The sequence below is a fragment of the Mobula birostris genome, chromosome 12, assembly GCF_030028105.1.
Source record: "Mobula birostris isolate sMobBir1 chromosome 12, sMobBir1.hap1, whole genome shotgun sequence".
NCBI lineage: Eukaryota > Metazoa > Chordata > Chondrichthyes > Myliobatiformes > Myliobatidae > Mobula > Mobula birostris.
This window is the reverse complement of record NC_092381.1, coordinates 5362169-5388388: the sequence shown is the minus strand read 5'-3', so window position 1 is coordinate 5388388 and position 26220 is coordinate 5362169. Positions and strand designations below refer to the sequence as shown.

At 46.2% G+C, this 26220-nt stretch overlaps 1 protein-coding gene across 2 annotated transcripts in view; it reads right to left on the bottom strand.

Moving 5' to 3' along the window:
* Window positions 1-6686: 6686 nt before the first annotated feature.
* Window positions 6687-26220, bottom strand: part of ddah1 (dimethylarginine dimethylaminohydrolase 1) — a 154166-nt gene continuing 134632 nt past the window's right edge. The window contains exons 2-6 of one of the 2 annotated variants that reach the window (XM_072273274.1): window positions 24716-24815; window positions 22194-22267; window positions 21111-21230; window positions 12510-12653; window positions 6687-8080 (exon numbers count right to left, since the gene is read on the bottom strand). In XM_072273274.1, the coding sequence (XP_072129375.1) occupies window positions 7970-8080; window positions 12510-12653; window positions 21111-21230; window positions 22194-22267; window positions 24716-24815 (549 nt within the window). In that variant the 3' untranslated portion in view covers window positions 6687-7969. The remainder of the gene's footprint in view (window positions 8081-12509; window positions 12654-21110; window positions 21231-22193; window positions 22268-24715; window positions 24816-26220) is intronic. The other variant, XM_072273275.1, reaches the window with a different exon arrangement.

Sequence of the window (26220 nt, the reverse complement as noted above, 5' to 3'; positions counted from 1 at the left end):
GAGATGGTGCTCGGTGCTGAAGAGCTGGTCGGAGGCTTGGAGTTTTCGGATGGACTCGGAGTCGGACTGTGGTCGGATGCTTCCAGGATGCTGCATCGGCAAGTTGGCGGCGCTGGAGGTTCACCGTCTGCGTGAGATAATGGGACTTCCGAGAGACTTTGAGACTTTTACTGTGCCATGGTCTGTTCTTATCAAATTACAGTTTTGCTTTGCACTGTTGTAACTATATGTTATAATTATGTGGTTTTTGTCAGTTTTTCAATCGGTTTGTCATGTGTTTCTGTGATATCATTCTGGAAAAAAACATTGTATCATTTCTTAATGCATGCATTTCTAAATGACAATAAAAGAGGACTGCGTGTCCTCATCATCTAATCTAATCTAATCTAAAGCAGCCAGCATAATCAGTGACTCCACCTACACCAGACATCCTCCCTTCTTCCCCAGAAGATACAAAAGCCCAAAAGCATGTACTGCCAGCAGCATGGAGAGCGTCTATCCCACTGTTATCAGACTATTGAATGGTTCCTGGTATGATAACATGGACTCTTGGGCTCTTCATTATGATCTCGTACCTTACGGTCTGCCTGCACTGCACTTTCTCCGTAACTGTAATATTTTATTTGCCATTCTGTTATTAGACCATAAGACCATAAGACAAAGGAGCAGAAGTCGGCCATTCGGCCCATCGAGTCTGCTCCACCATTTTATCATGAGCTGATCCATTCTCCCATTTAGTTCCACTCCCCCACCTTCTCACCATAACCTTTGATGCCCTGGCTACTCAGGTACCTATCAATCTCTGCCTTAAGTACACCCAATGACTTGGCCTCCACTGCTGTCCGTGGCAACAAATCCCATAGATTCACCACCCTCTGGCTAAAAAAATTTCTTCGCATTTCTGTTCTGAATGAGCGCCCTTCAATCCTTAAGTCATGCCCTCTCGTACTAGACTCCCCCATCATGGGAAACAACTTTGCCGCATCCATTCTGTCCATGCCTTTCAACATTCAAAATGTTTCTATGAGGTCTCCCCTCATTCTTCTAAACTCCAAGGAATACAGTCCAAGAGCGGACAAACGTTCCTCATATGTTAACCCTCTCATTCACAGAATCATTTTAGTGAATCTTCTCTGTACCCTCTCCAATGTCAGCACATCCTTTGTTAAATAAGGAGACCAAAACTGCCCACAGTATTCCAAGTGAGGTCTCACCAGTGCCTTATAGAGCCTCAACATCACATCCCTGCTCCTATACTCTATTCCTTTAGAAATGAATGCCAACATTGCATTCGCCTTCTTCACCACTGACTCAACCTGGAGGTTAACCTTAAGGCTATCCTGTACGAGGACTCCCAAGTCCTGTTGCATCTCAGAACTTTGAATTCTTTCCCCATTTAAATAATAGTCTGCCCATTTATTTCTTCTGCCAAAGTGCATAACCATACACTTTCCAATATTGTATTTCATTTGCCACTTCTTTGCCCATTCTCCCAATCAATCCAAGTCTCTCTGCAGACTCTCTGTTTCCTCAGCACTACCGGCCCCTCCTCCTATCTTCGTATTGTCAGCAAACTTAGTCACAAAGCCATCTATTCCATAATCCAAATCGTTGATGTACAATGTAAAAAGAAGCGGCCCCAACACGGATCCCTGTGGAACACCACTGGTAACCGGCAGCCAACCAGAATAGGATCACTCTCTGTTTCCTGCCAATCAGCCAACGCTCTATCCACATATATGTAACTTTCCCGTAATTCCATGGGCTCTTATCTTGTTAAGTAGCCTCATGTGTGGCCTTATTGTTTGAGATGGCATGGTAAACATGGTGGGGATATTTGGCAACCAGAGCTGAACACAATACTCCGTGTGGTCAGACCAGGGTTTTGTAGAGCTGCAACATTTTCCCTTGACTATTAACGGCCGACACACCATGCGCCTTCTGAACCGCCTTGTTGTGCAGGTAGGTTGAAGGGAAGTAATGGAGTTGAGTATGACGTTCTCCTGAGGGGCTAACGGAGAATGCCTTTGTGGGGAGAAGGATGTATGGGCAGCCACCACCTGGTCCTTGACAGATCAGGCTCAGCTTCCAGCAGAATGGAATGCAAAATGACTGAGGACCCTTCACTGCCGTTTTGATGTGTCCTCATCTTCCTCCAGCTCCACCACTGAGGTCTGGGTTGGATCCCTCTTTGTCTCGAACCAACCCCTTGACCTTACCACCATGGGTGGCCCTACCAAGAGCTAAACTCCAGAAGGCATCTTGCTCCTGGGATTTCAAGAACTCATAAGCCTCTCCACCATGCCAAGGTGACGATCCTCAGAGAAGGTTCAAGTAGCTGTTCTTGAATCTGGTGATGTGGGACCCTTGCCCATTGGTAGCTTCAAACATAAAACATAGAACATAGAATAGTACAGCACAGTACAACTCTTCGGCCCACAATATTGTGCCGACCCTCCACATACCTGTCTAGTAGTCTCTTAAACTTCACTAGTGTATCTGCCTCCATCACTGACTCAGGCAGTGTATTCCACACACCAACCACTCTCTGAGTAAAAAAACCTTCCTCTAATATCCCCCTTGAACTTCCCACCCCTTACCTTAAAGCCATGTCCTCTTGTATTGAGTAGTGGTGCCCTGGGGAAGAGGCGCTGGCTATCCACTCTATCTATTCCTCTTATTATCTTGTACACCTCTATCATGTCTCCTCTCATCCTCCTTCTCTCCAAAGAGTAAAGCCCTAGCTCCCTTAATCTCTGATCATAATGCATACTTTCTAAACCAGGCAGCATCCTGGTAAATCTCCTCTGTACCCTTTCCAATGCTTCCACATCAAGATTGTCATCTCATGTTCTAATGATAGTCAGCTGCTGCAAATTTATTGTATCATTATTATTTTATTTTGTATTTGCAGTTTGTTGTCTTTGGCACACTGGTTGTGTCCGTCCAGCTGGGTGCAGTCTTTCATTGATTCTATCGTGTTTCTTGGATTTACTGTGAGTGCCCACAAGGAAGCAAATCCCGGGGTTGTATATGGTGACATATTTGTACTTTGATAATAAATTTACTTTGAACTTTGAACATTGAAGAATATTTTCTATCATTCTATTTCCCTTTCCGTAGGCCAGCTCTGAACTTGGGACGCTATTAAAAGTGCCACAGAATTAAATGTTGTATGTGCCAATAGTGAACAAAGAGAGTTATTCATTGAGGAAGGTCAAAACAAGGAATGGAAATCTAGTTACTTGACTTATTCAATAACGATGACAGTGACGGACAGGAATGCTCGACAGTGGATGGTCAACACTACCCAACACATCACGGGCAGCAGCCTACACACCGTCTAAGTATGTTTGTACATATACACAGAAAGGTGCTGTAAAGGGCCAGTAACATCGTGAAGGATCCCGTCCACCCACTCTGCTCATGGACTTTGTCCCTCCCTCATCAGGGACAAGACTATGTAGCATACACACCAGGACCACCAGACAGCGAGGGTGATCAACACCTCCACCCACTAACCCTGACCACCACGACTTTATCATTTCCTGTCAGTCACCTTATGTACAGACACTCCTGTGTCTAGCGTCACTTTATGGACATATAATCAATCTATCTGTACAAGCTATCTTATGTATTTATATTTATTGTGTTTTTATTATGATTGTGTTCTTTATCTTTTATTTGTGCTGCATGGATCTGGAGTAATGATTATTTCCTTCTCACTCACACTTGTGTACATTAACCAGTCGTGAATGTTGAACAAGTTCTGGTTGTCTCACTCTGGGAAATGTCTAGCTGTGCTGGAGAGAGTGTAGAGGAGACTGACCTGGACTGGAGGACTTTAGTTGCGGGGAGAGATTGGAGAGACGGGGCTTGCTTTCCCTGCAGCGTAGGAGGCTGAGGAGGTGTTGTGATAAAGGGGTGTAGATGAGGGGTTTATGAGGTATCCATGGAGGGGTAGCACCTCTAGTCCATTCTGGGACAGCTCAGTCACTTCTGGTTCCCACCAGACACTCAGCTCTCATAAACGGCTCCAAATAGCAGTTTGCATGTGACAGCGGCCCACACTCTAGTACACTGCTTCCACAGGCAGGCTAAACCAGGCGAGGGTAGCTGGCATGTCTCGTACCCCAGTGAGACCAGGCGAGGGTAGATGGCACGTCTCATACCCCAGTGAGATCAGGCGAGGGTAGCTGGCATGTCTCGTACCCCAGTGAGATCAGGCGAGGGTAGCTGGCACGTCTTGTAACCCAGTGAGATGGGGATAGGTGAGGGTAGCTGGTATGTCTCGTACCCCAGTGAGATCAGGCGGGGGTAGCTGGCATGTCTCGTACCCCGGTGAGATGGGGACAGGCCTGTTTTAAGTTGTAAGTCAGCTCTGGCAGACGGGGTGGATAAGATCTACGGTGAGATTGAACAGCCAGGAATGTGGCTCTGCAACGCTCCGTGGGGAGCCAAGGGCATGGCCAGGCATAGGAGATGGCGTGGTCACAAGACCTTAAGACATAGGAGCAAATTTAGGCCATTCAGCCCATCAAGTCTGCTCCAACATTCCATCATGGTTGACCCTGGATCCCACTCAATCCATATACCTGCCTTCTCACCATATCCTTTGATGCCCCGACCAATCAGGAAACAATCAACTTCTGCTTTCAATATATCCACGGACTTGGCCTCCACCACAACGATCAAGTGCAACCTCGCCAATGACTTGTACAACCACAACACCATGTCACATCTCCTACAACTCCTGGCTGGTGAAGGTCAGCTTACTAAGCACCTTCTTCACCACCCTGTCTACCTGCGATGCCACTCTCAACAAACACTAGGTCCCTTTCTTCCCTTTTGCACTACTTAATTAATTTTTAATTTGTGTCTTATTGTAATTTGTAATTTTTATTATTATGTATGGCATCGTATTGCTGCCACAAAACAACACGTTTCACGGCCATATCTGCATTAGGTGTGCTCAGCTGCAGCTCCTGAGGGACCGAGTTAGGTCAGGGAGAGCGAGGAGGTGATAGAAAGGAGTTATAGGCAGGTGGTCACAGCGGGGCCACGGGAGACAGACACGTGGGTCATAGTCAGGAGGGGGAAGGGGAAGAGTCAGGTACTAGAGAGTACCCCTGTGGCTGTACCCCTTGACAATAAGTACGCTTGTTTGAGTACTGTTGGGGGGGACAGCCTACCTGGGGGAAGCAACGGTGGCCGTGCCTCTGGCACAGAGTCCGCCCTGTGGCTCAGAAGGGTAGGGAAAGGAAGAGGAAGGCAGTAGTGATAGGGGACTCTGTATTTAGGGGGTCAGACAGGCCATTCTGTGGACGCAGGAAAGAAACTCAGATGGTAGATTGCCTCCCAGGTGCCAGGGTCTGGGATGTTTCAGATCGCGTCCAAGATATCCTGCAGGATGTTGCCTGGATTGGGAAGCATGCCTTATGAGAATAGGTTGAGTGAATTTGGCCTTTTCTCCTTAGAGCGACGGAGGATGAGAGGTGACCTGATAGAGGTGTATAAGATGATGAGAGGCATTGATCGTGTGGATAGTCAGAGGCTTTTTCCCAGGGCTGAAATGGTTGCCACAAGAGGGCACAGGTTTAATGTGCTGAGGAGTAGGTACAGAGGAGATGTCAGGGGTAAGTTTTTTTACACAGAGAGTGGTGAGTGCGTGGAATGGGCTGCCGGCAACGGTGGTGGAGGCAGATACGATAGGGTCTTTTAAGAGATTTTTGGATAGGTACATTGAGCTTAGAAAAATAGAGGGCTATAGGTAAGCCTAGTAATTTCTAAGGTAGGGACATGTTCGTCACAGCTTTGTGGGCCGCAGGGCCTGTATTGTGCTGTAGGTTTTCTATGTTTCTACAACATACTGTATGCCCGTGATATTAAACCTGATTCCGATTCTGAAAGTTGTTCTGGGAGAGTGGACCATAGAGTAACGGGAGGACGGGGGGAATGGAACCAGGGAAAGAGTGTATGGGTGACAGGCAGATAGAAAAATAACAAACTATAAATCACAACAAGAAATATTTAATTACTGACATACAGCACGGAAATGGGCCCTTTGAGCTGCACCTTCCAGCAATCCCCCAATATAATCTTAGCCTATTCACAGGATAATTTACAATCACCAATTATCCTACCAACCGGTACAACTTTGGACTGTGGGAGGAAACCCACAGAGGCACAGGGAGAGCCTGCAAACTCTTTACAAACAGAGACAGGAATTGAACCCGGGTGACGTGTTGTGTTAGCCACCATGCTGCTGTGCTGCCCGAAACATACAAGTTAAATTAACTAAATAGTGCAAAAAGAAAGCAGGAAAGTGGTGAGGTGGTGTTCATGGGTTCAGTGTCCATTCAGAAATCCAGTGGCAGAGGGGAAGAAGCTGTTCCTGAAACATTGAGTGCGTGTCTTCACACTACTGTAGGTCCTTCCTGCTGGTAGCAATCCTGAGTAATGCGGGTCGTTACTGACGAATGCTGCCTTTTTGAGGCATTGCCTTATAAAGATGTTGGGGAGCTGGCTGAGTTTCCAATCCTGTGCAGTATCCTCACCCCACCCCACCATACCAGACGGTGATGCAACCAGTTAGAATCTTCTCCACAGTATATCTGTAGAAATTTGTGAGAGCTTTTGGGTGTCATACATAGTATAAGTCATGGTTAGTACAAAAAAATACACAATTTAATGCAGGTTTGATATTGATTTTTATTTATTCAGCATGAAGCGGGGGGTGATCAGTGAAAACTACGTCAAGAAATCATTTGGCAAAAACGAGAACAAGGAGGCTTCCTGTGACCAAGCTGAATGCAATGACATCTTTGGAACCTGACACCGTGCAAAAGGCTACACTAACATAATACAAATACACTGGAATGCAGACAAACTCGATAGCAGAAGGAACTAGGAACACTTCACAACTCAGCTCCATAATTTCACAGTGTGTGCCTCTAATGGAATGAAGTCAAGTGTGGAGAAATCTTGTCTTGTGCCTTATTAATGTGGAAGTGGTTCAAAGCCAAGGAAGATGTCCACTGTTGTCCGTGGTTAATACGACCGGCATCAATTTGAGGTGATTGGAGGAAAGTATAGTGGGGATGTCGGAGATAGGTTTTTTACACAGAGAATGCTGGGTGTGTGGACTCTTAACAGACCCTTAGATAGGCACATGGGTGACAGAAACATGGAGGGCTGGTCTTGGAGCAGGTTAAAAGGCTGGCATAACATCATAGGCCAAAGGGCCTGTACTGTGCTGTAACTCTATGTTCTATAGAATCATAGAAGACGACAGCACAGAAGTAGGCCCTTCAGTCCATCTAGACCATGCCGAACTGTTATTCTGCCTAGTCCCATCGACCCATTCATGGACCATAGCCTTCCATATCCCTCCCATCAACGTACCCTTAAATATTGAAATCAAATCCACATCCATCACTTCTATTGGCAGCTCATTCCACACTCTCACTACCCTCTGGGTGAAGAAGTAACCCTTCATGTTCCGCTTAAACTTTTCACCTTTCACCCTTAACCCATGACCTCTAGTTCTAGTCTTACTCAAGCTCAAAGGAAAATGCCTGCTTGCATTAACCCTATCTATACCCTCATAATTTTACATGTTCTCTGTTCTAGAACCTAGTATATAAAATCAAAACCTACACAAAATAATCACCTGCAGCACTTAAACTAAATCTATATTAATTATTTTGTATATAATTTAATTCACCCTGTTATCACTTGTTGGTTAATGGTCGTTCATTCAGTGGAAGGTTCTAAGTGGTTTTAATCACGAGATGGCGATAAAGAGCCACCTGATTGCAGTATAAAGCAGGAGACGAGAGGAAAGCGCATTCAAAAAGAAACAGGGGGCAGTGTAATCCAGATGGGCTCTGTTAATCTACCATCACATTATTGCCAAACTAAAAGTAACGTCCCCTTTTTTTCTTGTAAAATCAATTCATTGTATTTCTCAAGCCCCTTTGTTGAAGAGGATGGAACAGCAGGTTAGCCCCCCATCAACTTTGGCCAATTCAGAGTTGGCGACTGGAATCAGCAGATAATCCTTCAGTTTCTCGAACACCTGCAGGAGAGAGAGGATATGATTTAAAGAACTGTTTTGATGTGCGGTGGGGACACAGGAGACGGCAAAAGCTGCACTCTGGAGCGACACCCACCTCGCTGATGGACCTCCACCTTCCTATCCAAACTTCCCTTAAACACTCCAATTGAAAACACACCTACCTCCACTCCCCTCCCATCCCTGTAACTATCCAAACTTCCCTTAAACACTCCAATTGAAAACACACCTACCTCCACTCCCCTCCCATCCCTGTAACTATCCAAACTTCCCTTAAACACTCCAATTGAAAACACACCTACCTCCACTCCCCTCCCATCCCTGTACCTATCAAAACTTCTTATTAGTGGAAAAAGCCTGCTTGCACTTACCCCGTCTATACCCCTCATTATTTTGAATACGTTTATTAAATCTCCCCTCAATCTTCTACGTTCTAGGTGATAAAGTCCTAATTCATCTTTCCATTTAACTCAGGTCCTCAAGTTCCGGCAACATCCTTGTAAGCTTTTTCTGCTTATTAATTCTTAATATTTATTTATATTATTTTTTCTTCTTTTTGTATTTGCACAGTTTATTGTCTTCTGTGCTCTTGAACACCCTAGTTGGGCAATTGTTCATTCATTCTGTTATGGTTATTATCCTATAGATTTATTGAGTATGCCCAGAAGAAGATAAACCTCAGGGTTGTATAAGATGACATATATCTACTTTGATAATAAATTCACTTTAAACTTTTGAACTTTGGAAAATTCTCTGCGATTACTGATTAACTTTATAAAATGAATCTCAGAATTGTATATGATGACTTATATGTACTTTGTTAATAAATTTACTTTGAACTTTGATAATTTCTCTGCGATTACTGATTAACTTTATAAGATGTTGGATTTCTAGGCTTTAACGCCCTTGAAAGGGGTGTATGGTCACCAATCACATTTCAGTTCCCGCCACCGTCTGAAAGGTGTTTGGACGTGCTCCCTGTGACAGCGTGAGTTTCCTCCAAATGCTCCTGTTTCCAAAGACACTCGTGTTAGGGTCAGTGAGTGGGGTTATGTACGTGTTAGGGTCAATGAGTGGGGGTATGTACGTGTTAGGGTCAGTTAGTGGGGTTATGTACGTGTTAGGGTCAGTGAGTGGGGGTTAGGGTCAGTGAGTGGTGGTATGTACGTGTTAAGGTCAGTGAGTGGGGGTATGTACGTGTTAGGGTCAGTGAGTGGGAGTTAGGGTCAGTGAGTGGGGGTTAGGGTCAGTGAGTGGGGGTTAGGGTCAGTGAGTGGTGGTATGTACGTGTTAAGGTCAGTGAGTGGGGGTATGTACGTGTTAGGGTCAGTGAGTGGAGGTTAGGGTCAGTGAGTGTTAGGGTCAGTGAGTGGGGTTATGTACGTGTTAGGGTCAGTGAGTGGAGGTTAGGGTCAGTGAGTGTTAGGGTCAGTGAGTGGGGGTATGTACGTGTTAGGGTCAGTGAGTGGGGGTATGTAAGTGTTAGAGTCAGTGAGTGGGGGTTAGGGTCAGTGAGTGGGGGTATGTAAGTGTTAGGGTCAGTGAGTGGGGGTTAGGGTCAGTGAGTGGGGTTATGTAAGTGTTAGGGTCAGTGAGTGGGGTTATGTACGTGTTAGGGTCAGTGAGTGGGGTTATGTACGTGTTAAGGTCAGTGAGTGGGGGTTAGGGTCAGTGAGTGGGAGTTAGGGTCAGTGAGTGGGGGTTAGGGTCAGTGAGTGGGGGTATGTACGTGTTAAGGTCAGTGAGTGGGGTTATGTACGTGTTAGGGTCAGTGAGTGGGGGTTAGGGTCAGTGAGTGAGGGTTAGGGTCAGTGTATGTTAGGGTCAGTGAGTGGGGTTATGTACGTGTTAGGGTCAGTGAGTGGGGTTATGTATGTGTTAGGGTCAGTGAGTGGGGGTATGTACGTGTTAGGGTCAGTGAGTGGGCGTATGTTCGTGTTAGGGTCAGTGAGTCGGGGTATGTACGTGTTAGGGTCAGTGAGTGGGGGTTAGGGTCAGTGAGTGGGGTTATGTATGTGTTAGGGTCAGTGAGTGGGGGTATGTACGTGTTAGGGTCAGTGAGTGGGCGTATGTTCGTGTTAGGGTCAGTGAGTCGGGGTATGTACATGTTAGGGTCAGTGAGTGTTAGGGTCAGTGAGTGGGGTGATGTACGTGTTAGGGTCAGTGAGTGGGGGGCTGCTGTGATGCTGTGTGCACCGGAAGCATGGTGACACGCGGACTGCCCCAGCACATCCTCTGATGGCGTTGGTCATTGACACAAACCATGTATTTCACTGCATGTTCTGGTGGACATGAGACAAATAAAGCAAATCTTTAAAACTTGTGTATTTAAGGAGGTGGTGACCATCTTCCTGAACCTCTACACGTGGCCTCTGTGCTATATAAACTTCAGTCTTGTTTCCTACTCTGTTACATTGTCCCTTGATGCTAGCATCTCAGCGCAAAATTCCATTGCGTAAGACCACAAGAACCTACAGAAGGTAGTAAAAACCACCAGGAGGACCACTGGGGTCTCCCTCCCCACTTTTTTGTAACATTTGCAGGGAGCATTGTACACAAAGGGCCTAAAGAAATTGTTGGGGATTTACCACCCGTCCCACGATCTCTCTGACCCACGACCATCAGGAAGGAGGTCACGGTGCATCAGGACTAGGATAGTCAGACTGGGTAACAGCTGTGAGACTAGTACCCTGCCACCACCAAGATCTCACTACTAGGGCAGCAGTTTACTGCTTACCTATGCTGTGCAATGCATGCATTTTGAATTATATTTTATAAATTTACTTGTGATAATATTTTGTTTCATGGCGTGGATAGGCTTTTTCCATTGAGAGTGGGGGAGATTCAAACAAGACAACATGAGTTGAGAGTTAACGGGCAAAGGTTTAGGGGTAACATGAGGGGGAACTTCTTTACTCAGAGAGTGGTATCTGTGGGGAACGAGCTTCTAGCAGAGGTGGTTGAGGCAGGTTCGCTGTTGTCATTTAAAGTTAAATTGGACAGCTATATGGACTGGAAAGGAATGGAGGGTTATGGGCTGAGTGCAGGTCAGTGGGACTAGGTGAGGGTAAGAGTTCGGCAGGACTAGAAGGGCCGAGATGGTCTGTTTCCGTGCTGTAATGGTTATACGGTTTATATGGTTTAAATGTTTTGTGAGTGCACCCTGGTGCAGAGGAACTGTTACGTCTGCTGGTACAGTCAGGAAGCTTCATTAGACATTGGCATTGGTCAGATTGCACTGGGATGTTAGCAGCACCGTTGCTAACACTCCAAGTGCAATCTGACCCATGCCAATGCCTTATCTAAGAAAAGATGTGTTGGCATTGGAGAGGGTCCAGAGGAGGCTCATGAGAAGGAAAGAATAAAATACGTACTCGCTGGAGTTTAGAAGAATGGGGGGGTATCTCATTGAAACCTATCGAATATTGAAAAGCTGAGACAGAGTGGCTGTGGAGAGGATGTTTCCTGTGGTAAGGGAGTCTAGGACCAGAGAAGGCAGCCTCAGAACAGAAGGACATCCATTTGAAGGGAGATGAGGAGGAATTTCTTTAACCAGAGGGTGGTGAATCTGTGGAATTCATTGCCAAGGACCGTTGTGGAGGCCAAGTCACCGGGTACATTGAGAGAAGAGGAGAAGATGGCAGCGTGACGCAGCACGCAGCGGCCACTCCGGTGATGAATATCTGTTATCTGTCAAGTAGGGTGCCGAGCACCATCCTGATTTGATGGAGGCAGACGTGAGAGCAATCTGGAGAAACTCCTGAAATGCCTGTTTCGCTGCCGCTGCTACTATGTGATCCAGAATCTCCGGAGGGGAAGGCCCCGAGTCCTCGGCTTTGCTTGTTGCTCAGCGGCTGGGGCCGGGGTCGAAGCGCTCTGCAGAGATGGTGCTCGGTGTCGGAGGCTCAAAGTTTTCGGACAGACTCAGAGTCGGACTGTGGTCGGGCGCTGCATCGGCAAGTTTGCGGCGCTGGAGGTTTATGGCAGGGAGAGTTTCTCCCTTCTACCGTCTGCGTGAGATGATGGGCTATCGGGACTTTAAGACTTTTTTTTACCGTGCCTATGGTCTGCTCTTATCAAATTACGGTATTGCTTTGCACTGTTGTAACTATATGTTATAATTATGTGGTTTTCGTCTGTTTTAGTCTTGGTCTGTCCTGTCTTTCTGTGATATCATACTGGAGGAACATTGTATCATTTCTTAATACGTACATTACTAAATGACAATAAACAAGGACTGAGTGTCCTCATAATCTCATCTAATCTAATCAATATTTAAAGTGGAGGTTGATAGGTTCTTGATTAGTTAGGATGTCAAATGTTATGGGGAGAAGGCAGGAGAATGGGGTTGGGAGGTATAATGAATCAGCCATGATTGCATTGCGGAGCAGATTCGATGGACCAAATGGCCTAATTCTGCTTTTAATCTTACCTTTGCGCTCTCGGGGTGTTCCTCGGCAGAGCGGTGCAGGAGGACGTGCCCATGCTCCGGGGTGTTGAGATAGACACAGTTGGCAGCTTCATCGTCAGGCAGAGTGAGCTTGTCGTAGCGATGTTCACTCATCTCTTGCATGTTCTGTGGAGAAAAGCAAGTTCCATCAATCTGCTTCGTCTCACAGATGCAAACTGCTCCCTCTCTGGGTCTGATCAAGGCACCATCAGGCTCCTGAACCAGTGTGGATAACTTCATTCACCTTCACTCTGAACTGATTCCATAACCAATGGACTCACTTTCAAGACTCTACAACCTGTTCTCAGACCAAGGCACAGTCACTCAACCGTTTAAATGATTCAGGCAGATCATGGATGATCAGTCAATACACCTACCAAAGATTCAATAGGCTCCATTTGCTGATGCAGAAAACTGGGTAATAATGACATGCTATGAACATAGATTGTAAGTGGTCCTGTGATGAGGCTGGGGTTAAATCGGTGGGTTGCTGGCTGCTGTGGCTTGTTGGGACGGAAGGGCCTGTTTCAGATTGCATCTTCAAATAAACACATTTACTTGTCATGGTGGAGTAGCAGTTGGCACGATACTATAGCAGCTCTGGCTTCAGAACTCTAACATCATCAGTAAGGGGCTCTATATGTTCTATATGTTTCTATAAGAGTTTCTATATGTTCTATATGTTTCTATAAGGGGTTCTATGTGTCCTATAAGGGTTTCTATATGTTCTCCCCATAGACTGCGTGGGTCTCCTCCTGGTGTTCTGGTTTCCTCGCACAGTTCAAATGGACTGGTTAACAGGTCATTGTAAGTTGTCCTGTGATAGGTTAGGGTTAAATCTGTGTTGTCGGGGTTGCTGGGTGACGCAGCTCGAAAGGCTGATTCCACACAGTATCTCTAACCCTAAATAAGGAAATAAAAATAAATAAATAAACAAACACGGAACAGTAGGACACACTACAAGCCCTTTGGCCCACACAGGCTTAAGATATCACAAGCAGTTGCTTTTTTGAGGGAGCGAGCGTGAGATTTATAAAGTGGGGGCACGTTTCAGAGGTTTTCGTTGGGTTTGAGATATCACAATTGATAGGGCACTGGGAAAAGACCTATAAAATGAAGCAAGGTTTAAGCAGAGTGGCCATTGTGAGAGTGGACAGGGCCAGAGTGGAGGGTTTGAGACTTCTGCAGAAGAGGCAAAGCCTATGTTAAGTTCCTTTCTTTCTTTGTGGTCTGAAGACCCTTTCCTGTGCTGTAATGTTTTATGTTCTATGATGTTGTGCTGACCTTTTAACCTACACCAAGATTAATCTAACCTTTCCCTCATACATAGCTCTTCAGTTTTTCTATCATCCATGTGTCTATCTAAGGGTGTCTTAAATGTCCCTAAAGTATCTCCCTCTACCACCAGCCCTGGCAGCATGTTCCACACACCCACAACTCTCTCTCTAAAAAATCTACCTCTGACATTCTCCCTATATTCTTTTGACACGAAGCTGGGTGGCAGTGTTAGCTGTGAGGAGGATGCTAAGAGGATGCAGGGTGACTTGGATAGGTTGGGTGAGTGGGCAAATTCATGGCAGATGCAATTTAATGTGGATAAATGTGAAGTTATCCACTTTGGTGGCAAAAATAGGAAAACAGATTATTATCTGAATGGTGGCCGATTAGGAAAAGGGGAGGTGCAACGTGACCTGGGTGTCATTATACACCAGTCATTGAAAGTGGGCATGCAGGTACAGCAGGCGGTGAAAAAGGCGAATGGTATGCTGGCATTTATAGCGAGAGGATTCGAGTACAGGAGCAGGGAGGTGCTACTGCAGTTGTACAAGGCCTTGGTGAGACCGCACCTGGAGTATTGTGTGCAGTTTTGGTCCCCTAATCTGAGGAAAGACATCCTTGCCATAGAGGGAGTACAGAGAAGGTTCACCAGATTGATTCCTGGGATGGCAGGACTTTCATATGAAGAAAGAATGGATGAACTGGGCTTGTACTCGTTGGAATTTAGAAGATTGAGGGGGGATCTGATTGAAACGTATAAGATCCTAAAGGGATTGGACAGGCTAGATGCAGGAAGATTGTTCCCGATGTTGGGGAAGTCCAGAACGAGGGGTCACAGTTTGAGGATGGAGGGGAAGCCTTTTAGGACTGAGATTAGGAAAAACTTCTTCACACAGAGAGTGGTGAATCTGTGGAATTCTCTGCCACAGGAAACAGTTGAGGCCAGTTCATTGGCTATATTTAAGAGGGAGTTAGATATGGCCCTTGTGGCTACGGGGGTCAGGGGGTGTGGAGGGAAGGTTGGGGCGGTGTTCTGAGTTGGATGATCAGCCATGATCATAATAAATGGCGGTGCAGGCTCGAAGGGCCGAATGGCCTACTCCTGCACCTATTTTCTATGTTTCTATGTTTCTATAATTTTCTCCAATCACCTTAAAATTATGACCCTCAAATTAGCTACATCCTGGCTGAGAAAAATATCCCTGAATGTTCACTCTATCTCTGCCTCATATCATAGTTTTTCCATCATCATTATCATTATGTGAAATGTCGTATGATGTGGGCAATCATGCCCTTGATTGTTCTTGGCAAATTTTTCTACAGAAGTGGTCTGCCATTGCCTTCTTCTGGGCAGTGACTTTACAAGACAGGTGACCCCAGCCATCATCAATACTCTTCAGAGATTGTCTACTCTTCAGAGGTGTCAGTGGTCACATAACCAGGACTTGTGATATGCACCGGCTGCTCGTACAACCATCCACCACCTGCCCCCATGGCTTCACGTGACCCTGATCACGGGGCTAAGCAGGTGCTACACCTTGCTCAAGGGTGATCTGCAGGCTAGCGGAGGGAAGGAGCACCTTACACCTCCTGTGGAGAGACATATCTCCAGCGCACCAAGGAGGTATACATGATGATAGAAGTACAGAATATCATCTTGTACACCTCTATCATCTCACCTCTCAGGCAACACACAAAATGCTGGAGGAACTCAGCAGGTCAGGCAGCATCTATGGAAAAGAGGAAACAGTCGACGTTATGGGCCGAGACCCTTCGTCTGGACTCTTCTCCATAGATACTGCCCGACCTGTTGTGTTTCTTCAGCATTTTGTGTAGTTTGCTTTGGATTTCCAGCAACTGCAGATTTTCTCGTGTTGGTGATTTACTAAATTACCTCTCATCCATGTATGCATTTCTAAATGACAATAAACGAGGACTGAGTGTCCTCACAATCTAATCTAATCCACCTTCACTCCAGAGAGAAAGGCTCTAGCTTCCTCAGCCTATCCTCATAAGGCATGCTCTCTCAGCACCATCCTGGTAAATCTCCTCTGCACTCTTTCTAAAGCAGGGGTTCCTAACCGTTTTTTTAGCCAAGGCATCTGTGGTTCCCAGGATGGGAACCCTTGTTCTAAAGCTTCCACATCCTTCCTATAATGAGGTGAGCAGAACTGAACACGATATTCCAAGTGTGGTCTAAACAGAGTTTTATAGAGCTACAACATTACCTCGTGGACAGGTTGGTGATTCTGGCCTATGTACCTTCATTAGATGGAGAATGGAATATAATGGTAGGGAGATTATGGTACAACTGTACAACTCAACAGTGTTAGCTACAGCTGGAGTACTGTGTACAGTTGTGGTTGTTACTCTGTAAGTAAGGTCAGGACTGCATTGGAGAGGGTGAAGAGGAGATTCACCACACTGTTAAGGAGTCCTACGATGATGCAGCACAGAAACAGATGCTTCGGCCCATCACTCCATGCTGAGCTGTTTGCCCATCTATGTACTATCCCATTTGACCGCATTACCTACCTTTCCTGCCTTCCCCGTTGACTGGGACAGAGAGCTCAGTTATGAGCAAGACATGATGATAGAACAGACCCTTTGGTCCATCATGTCTGTGCTGACCATAGTTCATCATCTGAAGCAGCAGGGTATTTACAACATCGGCGATCACTGATCAGGGTTCAATTCCTGCCGCCGTCTGTAAGGAGTTTGTACATCCTCCTGGTGATTGCGTGGGTTTCCTCCGGGTGCTCTGGTTTCCTCCCACAGTCCAAAGGCAGATGGGTTAGTGGGCATGCTGTGTTAGCGCCAGAAGCACGTCAACACATGTGGGCTGCCCCCAGCGCATTCTCGGACTGTGTTGATCGCTGACAGAAATGACATGTTTCACTGTATGTTTCGATGTACATGTTACAAATAAAGCTCATCTCTCCCATAAACTACTGCCTTCTGCGGTACGTCCCTCCATTCCACGTCAGGCTAAACGGCTCTCAAACACCTGCTGTTGTATCCGGCATCACAAGAAATTTCTAGATTATGTGGTTGACTTGAAAATCTCTCTCTGGGTTACCAATCTGACCTCGAGATTACTGATCTTAATCACTCTGCTGTGGCTCCTTGCCACACTTCTTAACCTACTCTAGTCTACTCGAAATTCAATCTAACCCTTTCCTTCTACATAACCCTCCGTTTTTCTATCATCCATTTGCCTACCTACAAGTCCCTTAAATGTCCTTAATGCATCTGCCTCCACCACCACCAACGGTGGGGTGTTCCACTCACCCTCCACTCAGTGTAAAAACCCCACCTCTGACATCTCCCCTATACTTTCCTCCAATCACCTTAAATTATACCCCATGGAAAAAGCTGCAGAAAGTTGTAAACTCGGCCAGCTCTATCGTGGGCACTGGGCTCCCCACCAACGAGGACATCGTCAAAAGGTGTTGACTCAAGAACGCGGCGTCCATCATTAAGGACCCCCATCATCCAGGACATGCTCTCCTCTCATTGCAACCATCAAGCAGAGGGAGAAAAGCCTGACGACACACACTCAATGTTTCAGGAACAGCTCCTTCCCCTCTGCCATCAGATTTCTGAACGAACTATGAAGACATTAACACTACCATTCTTTTTTGCATTTTGGGGTGGAGATACGTCTCTACCAAAGGAGGTGTAAAGTGCTCCTTCCCTCCGCTAGCTTGTAGGTCACCTTGGGCAAGGGGCAGCACCTGCTTATCCCCCACCTTCCCTCCACCCCACCCACCCGATCAGGGTCACGTGAAGCCATGGGAGCAGGTGGCAGATGGTCATGCGAGCAGCTGGTGCAGATCTCACGTGCTGGCTGTGTGGCCACTGACGCCGGGTAGACAGTCTCTGAATAGTATCGGTAATAGGTCGGGCCGCCCAGCCTGTAAAGACACCGCCCAGAAGAAGGCAATGGCAAACCACTTCTGTAGAAAAATTTGCCAGGAACAATCATGGTGATGGAAAGACCATGATTGCCCACGTCATACAACTTGGCACATGATGATGATGATATATGTCTTATTGTAATAGCTAACTTTACGTATTATACTGCACTGCCGGCACAAAAGTAAAAATTTCACGGCGTATGTCAGCAATAATAAACTTGATTCTGATTAATTTTATCTTAATATTTATTTAATCATTTGACTGACTGGAAACCTTAAAAAAAAATCCTGGAACTTAAGTACAACTCTGACGTGCAGAGAAGAGCTAGCACAGACGGAACATGACTGAGTTCAGGGATTAGAGTGTACTCAAGTTAAATTTAGAAAGGATCTTAATTTAGTGCAGTCAGCGTCAATAGTGTTTCAGAGAAATCAAAGTAAATTTATTCTCAAAGTACATATGCACTCAGGAGAATGGGGTCGAGAGGGAAACACACTTCGTGGCCACTTTATTAGACATGTCTGCTCGTTAATGCAAATATCTAATCATCCAATCATGTGGCAGCAACTCAATGCACAAAAGTATGCAGACATGGTCAGGAGGTTCAGTTGTTGTTCAGACCAAACATCAGAATAGGGAAGAAAGGTAACTTAAGTGAATTTGAATCATGGAATGATAGTTGGTGTCAGACGGGGTGGTCTGAGTATCTCAGAAACAGCTGATCTCCTGGGATTTCATGCACAACAGTCTCTAGAGCTTACAGAGAATGGTGTGAGAAACAAAAAGCATCCAGTGAGCAGCAGTTCTGTGGGACAAAACACCTTGTTAGTGAGAGAGGTCAGAGGAGAATGGCCAGACTGGTTCAAGCTGACAGGAAGGTGACAGTAATTCAAATAGCACACGTTACAACAGCGGTGTGCAGGAGAGCATCTCCGAACACACAACATGTTGAATCTTGAAGTGGACGGGCTGCAGCAGCAGAAGACCACGGACATACACTCCGTGACCACTTTGGCAAGAACAGTGTACCCATTGCGGAATAAAATTTATGAAAAACTATAAAAACTGACAAACAACCAAAGTTCAAAAGAAGACAAATTGTGAAAATAATAACATAAGTAAATAAACAACACTGAGAACATGAGTTGTAGAGTTGCTGAAAGTGAGTTTATAGATTGTGGGGTCAGTTCAGTGTTGAACAAACGGCAAACCAGGCAGTAAACTATTTGTTGGTTACTGTGGTGGATCATGTGCTGTCCAGGATTCAGGACAATTTACTGAGGAATATGCTAGCAATTAAAAAGAAAAATAATAGAAGATTATAGGTACAAAAATATGAGGGGTATAAATAGTTCCAAATTTCAAAATAAATGTATTATCAAAGTACGTCACCATATACAATTCACTTTCCTCTGGGCATACTCAGCAAATCTATAGAATCATAACTATAACCAGATCGATGAACGATCAACCAGAGTGAAGAAGACAAGAAACTGTGCAAGTCCCAATGTAAATAAATAGCAATAAATAACAAGAGCATGAGCTAGTGAGTTAAAGAGTCCTTAAAGTGAGATCCCTGGTTGTAGGAACATCTCGACGGATGGATGGAGTGTAGTTATCCCCTTTGTTCAAGTGCCTGATAGTTGAGGGGTGCAAGTCCCCAGGCTCTTGTACATTCGACCTGATGGCAGCAGCGAGGAGAGAGCATGTCCTGGGTGGTGGGGGTCCCTGATGATGGATGCTGCTTTCCTACTACAATGTTTCATGTAGACGTGCTCAATGGTTGGGAGGGCTTTAACCATGATGTATTGGGCCAAATCCACGAAGCTTTGCAGGACCTTATACGCAAAGGCATTGGCGTTTCCATACCAGGTTGTGATGCAGCCAGTCAATACATACTCTCCACCACACATCTACAGAAGTTTGTCCAAGTACAAATGTAACTCAATAGGGTAAACACAAGCAGGCTTTTCCCACTGAAGTTGGATGGGACGACAACCAGAGGTCATGGGTTAAGGGTGAAAGGGGAACATGCGGGGAAACGTTTTCACTCAAAGGGTGATGAGAGTGTGGAATGAGCTGCCAGTGCAAGTGGTGAGTGTGGGTTCGATGTCAACACAAGAGAAGTTTGGATAGGTACATGAATGGGGAGGGGGGTATGGAAGGATATGGTCCAGTTGCAGGTCGATGGGACTAGGCCGCATAACGTTTTGGCATTGACTAGATGGGCTGAAGGGCCTATTTCTGTGCTGTAGTGGTCTCTATGTCTCTAAAATCTATTCTTGTATTCCTGCTCAATATTGAGTTACATTTATAGTTTATCTTTAACATAGTAAACCTCTACTCTGTCAGAATGGTAACAAACAACATCTGACACCAGGGATAAGATGGACTGATTGGGGCAGATGGACACCAGTCTCTCTCCTGGGATACAGCCACCAGAAAAACTTTGGGAGTCTTATCGTATCTTATCTCAAAGTATTTTTAAATTCAGTTGCCTTCATTGGGTCTGTGATGTGGGTTTAAAACGAGCCAGACGTAGCTTGGGGAAGCACAGTACTGCAGCATCGCAGCTGGCACAGCGATTTACGGCGCTCAATTCCCAACGTTGTCCGTGAGGAGTTTGTATGTTCTCCCCGTGACCGTGTGATGCTCCAGATCCCCCACATTCCAAAGACATTCTGCTTAGGGTTAGTAAATTGCAGCTTTGCTATGTTGGAGCCAGAAGCATGACGGTACAGTGGGCTGATTTGATCTGATGAAAATGATACATTTCACTGTACATCTAACAAATAAAGGGGACCTTTACATCGTATCACTCCAGATTCCAGCATTTGCAGTCTCCTGTGTCAGCTGCCAAAAGTTCCCTCAGTTAACCTGTGATTGTTATCAAAGGCTCAAAATGATTTGGAATTGGGTGAAACCACAAGGCAAAAGAGCAGAATTAGGCCATTCAGCCCATCGAGTCTGCTCTGCCATTTCACCATGGCTGATTTATTATCCCTCTCAACCCCATTCTCCTGCCTTCTCCCCATAACCTTTGATGCCCTGACTAATCAAGAAACTATCAAAACTATCAACCTCAGCTTTTAATATACCCAATGACTAGGCCTCCATAGTCACTATGGCAATGAATTTCACAGATTCAGCACCCTCTAGCTGAAGAAATTCCTGCTCATCTCTGTTCTAAGGAATGTCCCTCTATTCGGAGGCCGTGACCTCTGGTCCTAGACCCTCATGAACCTCTTCTGCATGCTCTTCAAATGCCAGCACATCCCTTCTTAGGTCAGGGGCCCAAAACTGATCGCCATACTCCAAGACAGGCAGGATGACACACTGATATTACAGAGCGGGTTCGAGGAGCGAGAGTCCTGTTACACCTACCGTGAGCACCTTCTGAGCCTGATTACTGGAGCCAATGGCGATGAGTCCCGGACCAGCCATCGTGCAGAAACTTTTCAGGTGTAGCGCCCCTTTGACAGAGACTTTGGAGACAGCATAGTCCTACAGGAGGGAGCAGGAATCAACCTGAATATCGACACCAAAAGGCAACAGCGTCCAAGCAGAGACAGAGTTCTGGCTGTTTCTCACTTCCACGTTCCTCCTGTCGCCGCTCAGTATCAATGGGTTTGTTGTTCTGTCTCTGGTAAACAGTCCCTCCGGCAACGTCCTGCCAGTGTTCTGTCCCAACACTCACTGTGGTCTCAACTGTGTGTGGACGTGAGAGAGAGGGTGGGACAGGGAGAAAAAGGGGGAGGGAGAGGGGGTGAAAGAGTGGGGGAAGGGTAGGAAGGGGAAAAGGAGCAGGGGAGGGGTAAAGTGGGAAGGAGCAGGGGGAAGGGGGAAGGTGTGTGTAATTGTGCATGTGAGAGTGTACATGGAGAGTGTGCCAGTGCATGTGATTGTGCAAGAGATGTGACCGTGTGGAGTAAGTGTATGTGAAAGCGTGAGTGAGCATTTATATGTGTGAAAGTGTGTGAGCGATAGTGAGCGTCAGAGTGAACGTGTGTGTATGAGGGATGGTGTGGGTGTGAGAGTGTGAGTGTATGACTGGTAGTACGAGTGTGTACGTGTGCTTGTGCAAGAGACTGTGTGGGTGTGGGAGAGGATGTGCCAATGTGAGAATATGCAAGTGTGACTGACAGTGAGTGTGAGTGTGCACTTGTGTATCTAAGACAGTATGAGAGTGGGTGGCGCGGGAGTGAAAGAGAGTGAGAGTGAGAATTCCAGGATACGAGGCAGACAACCATCCCCTCTGCTCCACACCTGCTCCTCCCTCCCTCCCCTCCCCAGTCTGAGAAACAAGGATTTGCACAAATTCCTGAATAACTCTGGTATTTGCAGCTTTGACTTCCTGTAAATGAAAACATCTCCTCGTCATCAACCCAAACCAAAGTTTGTTTGATTAAATCCTCCACCAGGCCTCATCTCTGTTCCAGAAAGAAATCCAAACAAAACATCACTTACCTTAAAAACGTCGGCCAGAATCTCCGCACCGCGCTGGTTGGTTCTATGTGAAAGGCCCACGAAGAATTCTTTCCCTATCAGAATCAGAATCAGGCTCAACATCATTGGCATATTCACGAAATCTGTTGTTTTGTGGCATAGCACATTGAAATATAGAATAATAAAAACTGTAAATTACAATAAGAATGTATAAAAAAGAAAAATTAAATTAAATTAGTGCAAAAAGAGAGTAAAAAGGAATGGGTGAGGTGGTGTTCATGGGTTCATTGTCCATTCAGAAATCTGATGGCGGAGGGGAAGAAGCTGTTCCCGAAATGCTGAATGCGAGTCTTCAGACTCCTGTACCTCCTTCCCGATGGTAGCAATGAGGAGAGGCCATGGCCTGGATGACGAGGGTCCTTAATGAGGGTGTTGTCTTTTTGAGGCATTGCCAAGGACTGAAATTATTGTCTTTTGAAGGTATCATTGATGCTTGGTCCAGAGGAACGCTGTTTCGTTTGGCAGTAAACATGTTTACGGATGAATGACAATGAAGTGAATTTGAACTTAAACGGGCTGAAGTATTTTTACTGACTGGAATTGTGAAATCTTTTTATGCAGTTAACAGCCCAGTATAAATTACAAAACAGACTGAAGTTAGGAAATCCTTCTGGATATAATCTGGGAGAGACTTGCCATTCTTTCCCACAGATGTGATCAACTTTGTGTCAGCTGTTTACTGATGGGTTGCATTCAGAAGTAGTATTGTGGGCAGTTTTGGTCACCTCCCAAAAGGTAAGATGTAAATCTGGTTCAAAGAGTGCAGAGAAAATTTACAAGGATGTTGCCGGGACTTGAGGTCATGAATTATCGGGAAAGGCTAAAAAGGTTAGGAATTTATTCCCTGGTATGCGGGGGAACGAGAGATTTGATAGAGGTACTCAAAATTCTGAAGGGTATATATAAGGTAAATGCAAACAGGCTTTTTTCCAGTTGGGTGAGACTAGAGGTCATGGGTTAAAGGTGAAAGGCCAAATGTTTAAGGGGAAAGCAGACAAAATGCTGGAGGAACTCAGCAGGCCAGACAGCATCTGTGAAAAAGCGTAAACTGTCGACATTTTGGGCCAAGACCCTTCATCAGGACTGGGTGAAATCCATAGTGGCGGCCTGACTAGCTGAGTTTATGGGTGTTGCTCAAGATTTCCAGCACCTGCGGGATCTGTGTTTAAGACAGGCCAAGCCCACAGGTTAGGGTCCTAAACTGGAACAGAGCTAATTCTGAGGGAATTAGGCAGGATCTAGCAGAGGTCCTGATGAAAGGTCTCAGACCCGAAACGTCAACTGTACTCTTCTCCACAGATGCTGCCTGGCCTGCTGAGTTCCTCCAGCATCTTGTGTGTGGAGGGTTGCTCTGGATTTCCAGCACCTGCAGATGTTTTCCTGTTTGCGGATCTAGCAGAGGTTGATCGATTGAGCTTGTTTGAAGGGAGAGGAGCAAATGGGAAGCGGGAATCTTTTAGGACAGCAAGATCAAGGGTCCAGAAGCACAACATTCCTGTCAGCGTGAGGGGTAAACCTGGTAAGTGTGGGGAAACTTGGCTGACGAGAGATAGCAAGGGTCTGGTCAAGCAGAAGAAGGAATTAATGGGTTTAGATCTGGATCGAGTGAATCCCTTGATAACTATAACAAGATAAAAAGTACTCTTATGAAGGAAATCAGAAGGGCAAAGAGGGTACGTCATGTATCTGGCAAGTAAGATTAAGGAAAATCCCATGATGTTCTATAGCTAAACTAAGAGTCAAAGGGTGGCTGGGGAGAGAGGAGGGTCTCCCTTAGAGATTAGCACAACTGCCTCTATTTCGGGGCACAGAGGATGGGTGGGATTAGTGATGAAAACAGTAAGAGAATGCAGAATAAATTGCTACAGAGAAAGTGCAGTGCAGGTAGACAATAAAGTGCAAGAATACAATGAGGCAGGTTGTGAGGTTAAGTGCCCATCTGATTGTACTAGAGGGTCATTCAATAGTTTTATAACAGTGGGGTAAACACTATCCTTGAGCCTGGTGAGACGTGATTTCAGATTTTTTATCTTCTGCCCAATGGGAGTTGGAGGAGAGAGAATGTCCGGGTACATGGGGTCTTTGACTATGCCAGCTACTTTATCGAGGTAGTGAGAAGTGTAGACAGATGCCAAGAGCTCGCACAATCTCTGTTGAAACACTGAAGGATCCAACCACTTTGCAAATTCCAGTTGTCTTGGCAAACTCCTCTTGCTATATTTGTGGTGGAGACTGCCATTCCCACATTGACTTCACCGGTCTCCTCCATACCCATGCAAACCAGTCACTCTCAATCCCAAGGGTCTGAAAAAGGAGGAAGAGGAGCAGGAAAGGCAGGACTGGTTTAAAAGGGCTGAATGGCCTCCCCCGTTCTAGCTCATTGATATCACTGGGGTTGCTTACATTCTAGACAAGGGGTGCGCCATTTGGGATCAAACAGACGCGGAGAGTCAGCCGTGACTTAATGGATGAGGGTCCCCTACCTGTGAACAGGATGTCACCACCATCCAGCGTTGCTGTCTCATCAACCATTTCCACGATATTAAGACCAAGCTGAGTTAGAACTTTCTTTGTACTTTCCACCTATATTTAAAAAAAAACAAGTACAGGGTTTTCAAACTGTGCAGACTGTCTTACACAGAAAATATGCCAAACAACTGTGTGCAGTTCTGGTCGCCAATACGGGATCTGGAAATGATATTGTCCAAAAGGTTCTTCAGAAGTCAAACACGAGGCAAAAATCATGTGATTACAACCACTTCAAAACAAATAATGATAGTGACTAACTCATTCTACTGTAAGTGAGAAAGAAGCAAAGAAAAAAAGGCAAACGATGACTGAGAAAGAAAGAACAAAAATAGTCATCATCTTCTGGTGAAAACTACCTCAAATGAAACGTGTATGAAAATTATTTAGGAAGCCAGGATTGGACGGGGCTCCAGAGGGTGACAAGGAAGTCAAAAAGGAGCTGAAAATTGCACCTAGGAGAGCTAGAAGAGGGCATGAGAAGGCTTTGGTGAACTGGATTAAGGAAAATCCCAAGGTGTTCTACACATACAGTATATGAAGAAGAGGCCAGAGTCAGGTGGGATTGATTGAGCGCAGTTGAGGAAACATGTGTCCAGACTCAGAGGAGGTAGGAGAGGTCCTCACTGATACTGTAGCGATGTGCTGCACACAACGCTAGAATAACCACACGGAGTCGGTGAGTTAGAGTTGCCATGAAAAGAGATTTATTCAAACTTCGCGGCCCGCTTTAAAGCCTTCCCGTTCCCGCCCTCCCTGGGGCGGGATTGCTGTGGGGAATGCATATTCCCAGACCCTTTCCGCACACGGGATTTTCCCCCTGCTGGTGAAGATGGCCTGGCGCCCTTTCTGGTGCCGGCCCTCTGCCTGCGCGCGCTGTTTCGTGGGCCGGTTCATGTGTGCCAGAAAGTGGGTCGCCACATAACCCCCCCCCCCCAAGAACCGGCGATACCTCCCCCAATGTCCACAGTCTGGATCGGCCTCTGTTTGGGAGGTCTGCCCTGCGTCGCGGTGCCTGAGCCTGGACCGGCTGCGCCAAGTCCACATGGGCCGGTTTGAGTCGGTCCACCGTGAAAACCTCCTCTCCCCCCCAATGTCCAGCACGAACGTGGACCCGTTGTTCCTGATCACCTTAAACGGTCCCTCGTAGGGCCGCTGTAGCGGTGCCCGGTGTCCGCCCCGTCGTACAAAAAGAAACTTACAGTTCTGCAGGTCTTTGGGTACGCAGGTCGGGCTCTGTCCGTGCTGTGAAGTGGGGATGGGGGTCAGGTTACCGAGCCTCTCCCGTAGTCTGTCCAGGACTGCTGTGGGTTCTTCTTCTTGCCCCCTTGGGGCTGGTATGAACTCTCCTGGGACGACCAGGGGTGCGCCGTACACCAACTCGGCCGACGAGGTGTGTAGATCCTCCTTGGGCGCCGTGCGGATTCCGAGCAGGACCCAGGGAAGCTCGTCCACCCAGTTA